Below are 13,024 nucleotides of genomic sequence, written 5' to 3' on the forward strand. Positions count from 1 at the left end.
GAAATGGTGTAACTTTGGCTATGTATATTTTCACCAAAAAAAAGGTTATCCAAGGTCAAGAAGGGAGAGTGTTGACATGTGGTGGGGTTCTTAACCAATGTCATAAAAAAAAAATGTGTACTGACTGTTTAATCAGAAACTATTTGTTCTGCCTTCATCTAAAGTACAATAAAAAAGTTAAAAAAGAAAAAAAGACACTTTGGAAAATATGCAAAAGTGAACTACCAAAATGGTGATTTTAGTTTAAATCATAATCACTACTCACCTACAACCAGGCCACATTCAGGACAAATCATATCACCAGCTCTGTAGTCCTCCACTAAAATCGCATCAGGGTGGTTTGGACATGTGACTCTTGGAAGAGCATCCAAACTAAATGAAAAAAAAAAATTTCATTTTTACATCCTGTAATCATCCGGGCAGGGGGGAAGGGTTTTAAACACTTTTCCAATACTATATGCTTACACTTAAACATTTAAGCTTAATCTTCAAAGTAAGCTTCCCAACTAGGTTGCTTCATATTCTAGCTTAGTAACTAGCAGGTAGATTCCACTCGAACTATTTTTATTAGAGTAGTTATTGATTTCCAGACATGCAAGGCTTTCAAAACTTAAATAGAAAACAAAAGGGTTTCTTCTCTTAAGAGTAACCTACTAAGATTTTTTAAAAAAATCTTGATTAGTATAACAATGACTATAATAACTTATGGTATTTACATATAACCATTTAGTTTGAGCCTTTCGCCACTCATTTCTCTGATTTATTTTTCTACTTGCTAGTTACCTTACAATACCAGAAAAATGTTTACCTGTGTTTTACTGGCTATGTAAAGGCATTCAACTGTGTAGATCACAACAAATCATGGATAACATTGCAAAGAATGGAAATTCCAGAGCAATTAATTTTGCTCATGAAGAACCTGTACGTAGACTAAGAGGCAGTTGTTCAAACAGACCAAGGGGATACTGCAAGGTTTAAAATCAGGAAAGTGTGCGTCAGGGTTGTATCCTTTCACCACACTTATTCAATCTGTATGCTGAGCAAATAATCCCAGAAGCTGGAGTGTATGAAGAACACGGCATCAGGATTGGAAGACGACTCATTAACAACCTGCATTATGCAGATGACACAGTCTTGCTTGCTGAAAGTGAGGGAGACTTGGAGCACTTACTGATGAAGATCAAAGACTACAGCATTCAGTATGAATTACACTTCAATATAAAGAAAACAAAAATCCTCACAACTGGACAAATAAGCAACATCGTGATAAGCGCAGAAAAGACTGAAGTTGCCAAGGATTTCATCTTTACTTGGATCCACCATCAACCCCCATGGACGCAGCAGTCAAGAAAACAAACAACGTATTACACTAGGCAAATCTGCTGCAAAAGATCTCTTTAAAATGTTAAAAAAGTGAAGATGTCACTTTGAGGACTAAGGTGTGCCTGACACAAGCCCTGGTATTTTCAATTGCCTCATATGCATGTGAAAGCTGGACAGTGAATAAGGAAGACTGAAGAACTCATGCTTTTGAATTATGGTGTTGGCGAGGAATACTGAATACACCACGAACTGCCAGAAGAATAACAAACCTGACTTGGAAGAAGCATAGCCAGAATGCTCCTTAAAAGCAAGGATGGCAAGACTTTGTCTCACATACTTTGGACATGTTATCAGGAAGGACCAGCGTGGAGAAGGACTTCATGCTTGGTAAAGTAGCGGGTCAGCGATAAAGAGAAAGATCCTCAAGGAGATGGACTGACACAGAGGCTGCAACAATGGGCTCAAGCATCACAATGATTGTGAGGATGGTGCAGAACCGGGCAGTATTTTGTTCTGATGTACACAGGGTCGCTATTTAGTTGGAACTGACTCAATGGCACCTAACAACGATACATGTAAGTAGGTATTTGTGGGTTTGGATAAACTTTTCTGTGCCAACAAACACCATTCAAAATGTTAACTCTCAAATAACTTTGAAAATGATACCCACTGGAAAATAATTCATATTCTTCAAAATGTATATATGCACGTTAACCAAAACAAGTCTTAGGTCTTCTCAATGGGAAAATAAGGGACTGATTTATATCCATGCTTTTACAACCTTTAGGAAAAAAAAATTTTTTTCCATTGTACTTCAGATGAAGGTTTACAGAACTAGCTTCTCATTAAAGTTAGTACACATACTGTTTTCTAACATTGGTTAACAACCCCATGACATGTCAACACTCTCCCTTCTCAACCTTGGGTTCCCTATTAACAGCTTTCCTGTCCCCTCCGGCCTTCACTCCTTGCTCCTAGGCTGGTGTGCCCCTTTAATCTTGTTTTGTTTTATGAGCTTCTCTAACCTTTGGCTGAAGGGTGAACCTCCAGAGTGACTTCATTACTGAGCTAAAAGGGTATCCGGGGGCCATACTCTAGGGGTTTCTCCAGTCTCTGTCAGGCCAGTAAGTCTGGTCTTTTTTTGTGAGTTAGAATTTTGTTCTACAATTTTTCTCCAGCTCTATCTGGGACCCTCTATTGTGATCCCTGCCAGAGCAGTCAGTGGTGGTAGCTGGGCACCATCTAGTTGTACTGGACTCAGTCTGGTAGAGGCCGTGGTAGTCGTGGCCCACTAGTCCTTTGGACTAATCTTTCCCTTGTATCTTTAGTTTTCTTCATTCTCTTTTGCTCCTGAAGGGGTGAAACCAGTGGAGTATCTTAGATGGCCACTTACAGGCTTTTAAGACCCCAGATGCTACTTACAAAAGTAGAATGTAGAACATCTTCTTTATAAACTATGTTATGCCAATGGAGCTAGATGTTCCCTGAGACCATGGTCCACACAGCCCTCAGCCCAGCAATTTGGTCCCTCAGGGAGTTTGGATGTGTCTATGGAGTTTCCATGACCTTGTCTGGTACAAGTTGTGCTGGCTTCCCCAGTATTGTGTACTGTCTTACCCTTTCCCATAGTTACCACTTATCTCTTGTCTATTTAGTGTTTTTCCCTCCCCACCCCTCCCTCGTAACCACCAAAGACTATTTCTTTTTGTGTGTAAACCTTTTCATGAGTTTTTACAGTAGTGGTCTCATACAATATTTGTCCTTTTGTGATTGACTTTTTTCACTCAGCATAATGTCCTCCAGATTCAGCACTGTTCTTTATTGTTGCATAATACTCCATTGCGTGTATGTTCCATAGTTTATCCATTTGACTGTTGATGGGCATTTAGGTTGTTTCCATCTTTTTGCTATTGTGAACAATGCTGCAATGAACATGGGTGTGCATATGTCTATTCATGTGATGACTCTTATTTCTCTAGGATATATTCCTAGGAGTGGGATTGCTGGATCATATGGTATTTCTATTTCTAGCTTTCTAAGGAAGTGCTGTATCATCTCTTAGGAAAATGCTTTAAGAAATTATGACATAAATAAAACATTAAACAAGCAAAAATTATGAAAAACTACACAGAAACAGGAAAATCTTAGCAGAGTAAGAAGAACTACAAACGAATAAAACGGGTAGCAATGTAGAACACAGCATACAAAAGGAAGGACTGAAACAAGGATGAATCTCAAAATGCCGATGCAAAAACTAGGCACAGAAGAATACATACTGGCTGATCCCATTTATGTAAACTTTAAAACAGGTGTTAGAAATCAGGACGTGGTACTCTTTGAGCAGAGGAAATCGTTGAGGACACAAGGGAGGCTTCTGGAATGTTAATGGCACTTGATTTCTTGACCTGGAAGGTAGCTACGTATGTGCACTCACTGTGTAATAATTGAGCTGTGCACTTAAAATTTGTGTTTACACAGGCCACTTTTTGGGGGCATGGGAGGTACGAACACATACAGATGTTTGTTAAAGCATAAAATCTCTAGGAAAACACCAAGAAACTAGTAACAATGGCAGCTCTGGAGGAGAATTAGATGGCTCAGAGCCAGGGAAGGAGGGAGATGGCTTTTCACTGTATACTCTTCTGTATTTCTTATTTTGCACTATTTGTACGTGTTATTGATCCAAAAATAAAATGGAATCATGCTAGAGTAGTCAACTTCTAACCAAATTACTCTTCAGAGTAATATAAACCAGGAACCATACCAGATGTGGGATGGTGGAGATAGTGAGAGAAATAATAGGGAAGGAATGGAGAAAACAATCACTACCACCATTAAAACAATTCAGACTATCTAACACGCCAAATATTCCCAAACTCATTTTATAGCCACCAGCCAGGTAAGAAAAATGAGATCCTCTATGCCATGTGCTTTACTGGGTGCCTACTATGTGTCTTGTGCTATATATACATTATCATTAATCTTCACAACAACCCTGCAAGATAGGGGTTACCTCCATTTAAAAGATTATGTTGAGAATAACTTGCCTGAGGTCATGGAACTAGTAAGTGGTGAAGCTTAGATTTGAACCCAGAACATTTGTGCTCTTCTCGGTGAGACCACCAAGTAGTTCCATAGCCTAGTAACTGTGCATCTTCTTCAAGGAAAAAAAAATGCTAAAAGCAGAAATACTAACATTTGCTACTTGTTCTTACTGGTAGAAGAAAAACTCAAGAGATGGATTAGTGCAAGGACACATCAAATTAAGAGTTGGCTATGTCTAAAAAAAGGTATATCAACTTTTTTTTTGTTTTTAAACAAATGAAAATAAAGGTGCACAAAGGTAAATGTATTATTTGGGTAAAGTATCGTGACTTTACTATAATCTGTATCATTTAACCAGGGCTTTGAACGGTTTGTTTTGGTTTCATCCCCTGCTGAGAATTTGCCTTTCTACCCCAGATACACTGAATCAGAATCTACATTTTAACAAGATCCATAAGAATCACGTGGGGATCTTGTTAAATGTAGATTCTGATTCAGTATATCTGGGGTGGAAAGGCAAATTCTCAGCAGGGGGTGGAACGAGCCAAACTGGTTAGAAGCCCTGCATTTAAATACCGCATTTTTTACAAATAAAATTTCCTGCTATAATATACTATATGCAAAGCTGTGCCCAAATATTATCACATTTACTGCCAAGATCTAATGCCATGAAAGACTGTAAGTTGTATTTTAGTGATATGGGGAAGCTAAAGTTTTCCATGTACATAGCAAAAAGGTGTTTTCTGGCCTGACAGAACCACACCCAGACAGAATAATTGAGCATTCAATCATAGAATTAGAATCAGTCAACAAGGGTGTCATTGGCCTTAAGGGTTATTTCCAAACATCCAAACAGGCCATTAGCTAAAGCTGCTCCCTTTGCCCTTTTTTTTTTTTTTTTTAATACCATAACATAAAATGGCCTAAGTCTTGGCAGACACTAGAAAGGGCTTGGACTTCTCCAGCTTATTATGTTTGATCAATGACTTTCATTGGGAACTCAATTCCACACACAAAAAATAACAGAATTTCCTTCCAGAAGCACTGTAGAAATTAATTTGAAACTTTCAATACATTTTGAGTTAACTAGAAGCCAACTGTGTGATAATAGGAAACAGGTATCTTAAGTTTCTACACTCTGTTCTAACTTTGGAAAAGTCAACATTGGCATGACTCAATTTACACCTATACAAAAATACTAATACCTACCTCATAGGAGTAATGAGAGATATAATTAGGGTCTGGAAGCATTTTTTAGGTTACAAGATTAAAGGCTGTCTCTAAAGGCACTACATACATTTCCTGTAGATATGGGTACTTTTGAAAAATGTTAGAGTGACATCTCAGCATATGTAAGTAATTTTCTGCAGGCATAAAATTTTCTTCAGGACTACGCAGAAGGCATTTGTAAAGAACTCTTTTAAAAAGGAACTAATCAACTTTTCAGAAATGCCCTAGCTTCCACTTCGGAGAGTAGCTGGGATGGCAACCGGTTTCCATTCAGCTTACCCAACGCTGACATTACCAACTCTTCAGCTGTCAGATCGATAGGGACCAGGAACTAACCCTTTCCCGCTCTCTGGAAAGGAGGATTCTCGGCCCCTCGGGCTGGTTGGGCCGTGGATGGAAACTTACGCGTAGAAAAAACTGACGAGGACGGCTGAAATACGGGCAAGAGGCGAGGCCAGAAGATGGGGACACAGGCGCCCGAGAAAGAAGACCCTACAAAGGAAAGTCTTTGGGAAGATCTAGGACACTGGGGCTACAACGCTGACGGCTAGGTACCCCCTGCGACATCCAGACAGTCCTGCCGTCTGTAAGCGTCTTTGTCCGGACCGGCCAGCCAGTCCCGTCGCGCCTCCCCCCTATCTCCGGCTGCTCGCTTCGCCCGACGCGGCTGCTTCAGTGGCCGCCTAGAGACCCTCCCCCCTCAGCTAGCCGGGCACAGTCGGACATACTAACCGGCTGGTAGACGCCATCTTCACAGCCACTGCGGCTTCCGCAACAAGCAACAACAGCAACACCGAGAACAGGAAGAGACTGTGGCGACAAGACGCTTGGAGACCGGCTCTTATAAGCAAGTCACCCACGCAGTCATAGTAGGGCGCGGCTACGGGTCGGGAGATAGGCCAAGAAAATTGAGATCTCGTGTGACATGTGCTTTGCGTTTTCTTATTTTCCTTTCCCGTTTCTGAAATTTGCCGCGTTGTTGCGTAAGTCAACGAAACAGCCTAGAGAAACTCTCAAAGGAACCCTGCAAACAGGCTACACCAGAACTGCCCTCAACCTGGCTGAGTTAAAACACGAAGAAAACTCCGGCGTCCTGGTGGGAACTAAACAAACCTATATCCCACAAAGGTTTAACACTCCTCCCGAAAGTCAGTTACTCTAGTTGGAGTGCTATGCTAACTTGCCCGAGGGGTGATTATTTCTGACTAAGGAATTTGGAGTAAAGAGAGAAATTCACTCAGGTCAGCCAGAACAGGCTCTGTCATCAGCCAGCATGCTGTGTCTTCTTAATCACGTCCCCTAGCCCATCCGTGCAAAGGGTAATAATACCTGCCTTGCATACCGTTTTAGAGTTGGCAGGAGATTAAACAAAAGCATGTGAGAGCACTCTACCGCGTGTGAGGCAGGGATATATGGGCCCTGCCATGTTTTTTCATGTCCTTTGCAAATTTGATAGCTATAGAGAACTTGGCAGAACGTCTAGATACGGCAAAAGGTCCCTAGATTTATTCATTAGCCAAACTAATGTCTTAATAATTATAATAACAACAATAATACCGCCACCACTTTGCTGAGAACAAATCACCCTTGACCCTGTGGGTGGGGATTGGACAAGAGAGGGTGCTCCGTGGTTTCTATGGTGATGAAGACTTAGAATATAGTGGCTGCTTTGTTCATATTGGGGATGGGACATAAATGCCACTGAGCGTGCATTGTTTCCTTGAGAAGGTAGGGGAGACTCTATTCCTTAGGAAGAAGAAGGGATGGAAGAGGAAGGAGTTTAGGAACTGAAATCTATATGGGGATAGGAGAGCATGTTTTCTTTCTGTCTGTGTCTTTCTTGTCTGTCTTTTTCAATCTTCCATTCTGTAATTCTCTAAAAACTTGACTGTACTCTTGTAAGTTTTTTTTTCTCCCTTAATATTTGAAGATAGTAAAATGTTGGTCATATTTTTTCTTTCTTAATATGTGAAAAAGAACGCAGCATCGGGATTGGAGGAAGACTTATTAACAACTTGCAATATGCAGATGACGCAACCTTCCTTGCTGAAATGGAATAGGACTTCAGTCACTTACTGATGAAGATCAAAGACTACAGCTTTCAGTATGGAAACATAAAGAAAATAAAAATCCTCACAACTGGACCAATAAGCAACATCATGATACATAGAGAAAAGATTGAAGTTGCTAAGGATTTCATTTTACTTGGATTCACAATCAACGCCCATAGAAGCAGCAGTCAAGAAATCAAACAACGTATTGCATTGGGCAAATCTGCAGCAAAAAACCTCTTTAAAGTGTTAAAAAGCAAAGATGTCACTTTGAGGACTAAGGTGCACCTGACCCAAGCCATAGTGTTTTCTTTCAGCATTAAATTATATTTATTATGGTTATTGCTGATATTTCGGTTAATTTTTGCCATCTTGTTTTGTGATTTCTATTTACCATGATTTTTTGGTCGTTTCTGGTTTTTTTGTTTGTTTATGTTGTAGTTAAGTGAAAGTTTACATTTCAAGTTAGTTTCTCTTACAAAATTTATACATACATTGTTACGTGACCCTAATTGCTCTCCCTATACTGTGACAGCACACTCCTCCCCTCCACCCAATTTCCCATGTCCACTCAACCAGCTCCCAACCCTCTCTGCCTTCTCATCTCACCTCTGGACAGAAGCTGCCCATTTAGTCTCGTGTATCAACTTGAGCTAAGAAGCGCAGTCTTCACAAGTATCATATTACGTCCCACAGTCTAGGCCATGGTGTTTTCAATCACCTCATATGCATGTGAAAGCTGGACAGTGAGTAAGGAAGAGCGAAGAAGAGTTGATGCCTTTGAATTTGGTGTTGGTGAAGAATATTAAATATACCATGGACTGCCAAAAGAATGAACAAATCTGTCTTGGAAGAAGTACAGCCAGAGTGCTTCTTAGAAGCGAGGATGACGAGACCTTGTCTTAAGTACTTTGGACATGCTATCAGAAGGGGTCCACTGGAGAAGGACATCATGCTTGGTAAAGTAGAGGGTCAGAGAAAAAGAGGGAGACCCTCAACGAGATGGATTGACATAGTGGCTGCAACAATGGGCTCAAGCATAGCAATGATTGTGAGGATGACGCAGGACTGGGCAGCATTTCGTTCTGTTGTGCATAGGGTCGCTATGAGTTGAAACCAACTTGACAGCACCTGACAACAACAACAATATTTGGAAAAGTTTCCAAAATGCCAACCTATTTCAGCTGTGCCAAGTGTAACTGGGAAATGGCTTGAGGGTGCTCTGCCCCCATTGGGTGGGAAGTTTTCATGGTGGAGCTGCTTAGCTTTGAGGAAAAGGAGGGAGAAAAGCAGGAGGAACAGTGGGCGTCATCTTGAGGATCAAAAATAAGTATGGTAGGCATTCAGTAAATGTTTGTTGAATGAAGAAACCATCAGAGAACTAGAAATCTCAGAGGCAGGCAGAGTGACTGGTTAAATTACTTGTGACCCACCTAGAAAGGCTCTTGATTTTTTTTTTAAATTGTGCTTTAGATGAAGGTTTACAGAGCAAATTAGTTTCTTATTGAACAATTAATACACATAATGTTTTGTGACATTGGTTGCCAATCTCACAACATGTCAACACTCTCCCCTTCTTGATCTTGGATTCCCCCTTACCAGCTTTCCTGTCCTCTCCTGCCTTCTCATCCTTGCCCCTGGGCTGGTGTGCCCATTTAGTCTCGTTTTGTTTTATAAGCCTGTCTAATCTTCGAATAAAGGTGAACCTCAGGAGTGACTTCAGTACTGGGTTGAAAGGGTATCCAGGGGCCATACTCTTGGGGTTTCTCCAGTCTCTGTCAGACCAGTAAGCCTGTTCTGTTTTTGTGAGTTAGAATTTTGTTCTACATTTTTCCCCAGCTCTGTCCAGGACTGTCTATTGTGATCTCTGTCAGAGCAGTCGGTGGTTGTAGCACCATTTAGTTGTGCTGGACTCAGTCTGGTGGAGGCTGTGGTAGTTGTGGTCCATTAGTAGAAAGGCTCTTATTTGTCATGACCTTGTAAGGATTTCTGTTTTATATTAACACTGAAAGCAACTAAGTAGGTCCATTCATTTTATCAGTATGACATTGGTAATTTATAAAGCATTTCATAACATTAAACCATTTAATGATTATATCTGATCCTGAGATTAAAACACACACACACACACAACTGGGATCTTATCACCTAGGAATCAGTGATCTATATAGACTAGTATTGACCAAAACTTCTGATTTTTGAGTACCATTATCATTTTTCATTTTCCATATCCATGCACCATCTGCACTAATATTTTATCTAAATTAATTCATCTTTTTAACTTAAAAATTCATTCTAAAAGTTTATACTACTGTAAAATCACAACTTGATATGCTAGTTTAGTTCTTATAAGATCTAAAATGCTTTACATACCTAATAAGTGATAAAGAAAAAGTTTATGAGCCACCTAGTTTTTTTTTTAATTTGTTTTGAGTTATAATTTATATACCATAGGATTGATTTGTTTTAAATGTACAATTCAATGATTTTACTAATTTTACCAACTTGTGCGACCATCACCACAGTCCAGTTTTGGAACATTTCCATCACCTCAATAAGATCCCTCATGGCCATTTACAGTTAAACCTAATCCACCCTCAGCCCCAGAAACCACTAACCTACTTTCTGTCTCTGTAGATTTGCCTTTTCCAGACATTTCATGTAAGTAGTGGTCTTTTGTGTCTGACTTCTTTAACGTGGCAGAATGTTTTGGAGGCTCGTTAGATTTATCTTGTGACTTCACTTTTGGAGACGCTGATGTATGTGTCTGTTATAAAAGTGTCTGGTGATGTTGGTAAAGATGGCAATTTCCTGACTTAAGGGGGCTTTGACAAGTTTTGTTTGGAAATTATAAGATATTCGCTGGACTAGGAAGAACGGAGGATTCAGTGGAATCTACAACCAGGTCTGACTGGACTGCATCAGAATTGGGATGAGACCTCTAAAACATTAGACCAGTCTCATATGCCTGTTAGCTAAGGGGGCATATATACTACTTCTCAACACCTCAGGGTTTTTTTAGATTAAAAAAAAATTTTTTTAATCACATATGAAAATATTCAAACACACTTAAAGTTAGAAAGAATAATATAATGAATCTGTATATACCCATCATTCAGATTAAACAGTTACCAAGATTTTGCCACATTTCTTTGATATATCCCTTCTTTTTTTTTCTTCCTTGGCTAAAATATTTTAAAACAAATCTTAGACATCACCTCAACCCATATATAACATAGTGTGCATTTCTAAAAATTATGATCTTTTTAACATTTTTAAGTAACATTATAATTGTTGTGAGTTGCTGATGAGTCAGCTGCAACTTGTGGTGACCTTGTATATAACAGAACAAAATGTTGCCTGGTCCTGCGCCATCTTCATGATATTGTTGATATGTTTGAATCCATTGTTGAGGCTATTATAATACTAATACTCACTATTATAATACTAAATTACCAGAGATATCTTTATACACAGATTTTTCAGTTGGCCATTGTCCTGGGCCTGCTTCTTAGTGGTCTGGTTTCACCTAGGCGGAAGAGTTAAGGCCCATCTGAAGCTAGGCAGCGCACATGTTCTAGTAACAACGAGCTCTGGAAGCCTGTTTCACGCTTGCAGTGCAGAGACACCCCTCACCTCTCCTTACCCCTCCCCAGAAGTAATATGAGGATGCCTATGCTGTAGGGCCCATAGGAAAAGGACCTGGTAGGACAGCAGAGCCTCATAGAAACTGGAGATTGATTTTGACTGTTCATCATTTGAAAGTTAGCCTTATTATGTCCTGATCTAATTTTTTCTTTTCTTTCTGAGTATTATAGATCTCTAGCATGGAAGTTTTGCAGTGCAGTTTTCAAGGGTTTTATTCTTACAAATAAGAGAACCCCTCACAGTCCTAACTCTGTATAGTAGAAGCTTGGTTGCAGGGAGCCAGAGAGGGAGAAGAGAGGTCCCCTCATGGGCTTGCAAGAACCAGCTGGGTTCTTTGAAGCAGGCCAGAGGTTCTTATGCATCAGGAGCACTGCCAAGCACCTCACATTCATTATCCACTCCTTGGTTATCTTGCCAGGCAAGTAGTAGTATTCTTCCTCTAAAGGCTTAGAGAGGTTGAGTAGGTAAACTGCCCAGGGACATACAATTAAGTTAGTGGTATAGGTAGAATTCAAAGCCAGGAATTACTGACTACATTTTTCAGGCGACAGTCGGAATCAACTGGACAGCAGCGGGTTTGGTTTTTTGGTTATGTACACATACTTACGGAGCCCCGGTGGTGTAGTGGTTAAGAGTTTGGCTGCTATCCAAAAGGTTGGCAGTTCGAATCCACCAGCCACTCCTTGGGAACCCTATGGGGCAGTTCTACTCTGTCCCATAGGGTCACTGTGAATCGGGATCGACTCGATGGCAATAGGTTTTTTTTTTGTATACATACTCATAACGACTCGACAGCAATGAGTTTGGTTGTTTGGTTTATACATACATACTACATAATTATTATTGTAAGGATATACTTTTAGGCCCAAATTACTGTGCCCTGAGAAGTACAGATTATATTTGTAGAATTGTTCCCAATCTTTTTGATCCTTTAATAAGTGCTATAAAGCTTTATTTAAATCCAGGTAGAAGTCATAGTAAAAAAATAATAATCATGATATTAAATAATAGCAGCAAACACTCGTATAGTGCTTATCATGTACCAGATACTATTTTAAGGCTTTGCATATATTAACTAATTTTCCCAATAACTCTGAGTTGGGCACTGTTATGGGGACATTATATAGATGGAGAAATTGAGGCACAGACCGGTTAGGTAACTTGCCTGAAGTCACATAGCCAGTAAATGGTAGCACTTGCATTTGAACCAAGATATTTTGGCTCCAGAAGCCATGTGGTATGCCTCCTAATACCAACTCAGTATACTGAAATTCAGATATACAGACTTTAAAATGGGAAATGGATTCAACAAGTAGTGTACCTGCAGCCTCATTTTATAGGGCAGCCATGATCTAAAATACTCTGGCCAGCTGTTCACACAAGGACGCTTTTGTGTCTCAGACCATGTGCTACCTAAATGGAAATGCACCTGCCTTATACCCCATAGCTAAATGTACTTGCTTATGTGATCCTGAATTTAACTTTTCCATTTGGTTGTTTATTGATTCATTTGAAATCTTTGGCTCCCCAGTGTTGGCGGTTTGTCTTCCATTTGAGAATAAGTCCAGTTTTTCACTGGGAAAAGCCAGTAGCTTCTCCAAGTGCTTAGGAAATCAGATGTAGACTTAAAACATTAATAATCTAAAAATAGAAAATATTAACTGCCAATTATGTCCTTAAAGAATCAGAGAGGAAATTTGCTAGAAATTAATTCACTTGCTAATTCA

At 39.8% G+C, this 13,024-nt stretch overlaps 1 protein-coding gene across 1 annotated transcript in view; it reads right to left on the reverse strand.

The window, feature by feature from the left end:
- Positions 1-6,458, reverse strand: part of GTF2B (general transcription factor IIB) — a 41,734-nt gene extending 35,276 nt beyond the window's left edge. The window contains exons 1-2 of the mRNA XM_004378714.3: positions 6,331-6,458; positions 266-372 (exon numbers count right to left, since the gene is read on the reverse strand). Of these exons, the coding sequence (XP_004378771.1) occupies positions 266-372; positions 6,331-6,347 (124 nt within the window). The 5' untranslated portion in view covers positions 6,348-6,458. The remainder of the gene's footprint in view (positions 1-265; positions 373-6,330) is intronic.
- Between the last annotated feature and the right edge of the window lie 6,566 nt (positions 6,459-13,024).

This window comes from Trichechus manatus, unplaced genomic scaffold (genome assembly GCF_000243295.1).
Source record: "Trichechus manatus latirostris isolate Lorelei unplaced genomic scaffold, TriManLat1.0 scaffold00058, whole genome shotgun sequence".
Lineage (NCBI taxonomy): Eukaryota > Metazoa > Chordata > Mammalia > Sirenia > Trichechidae > Trichechus > Trichechus manatus.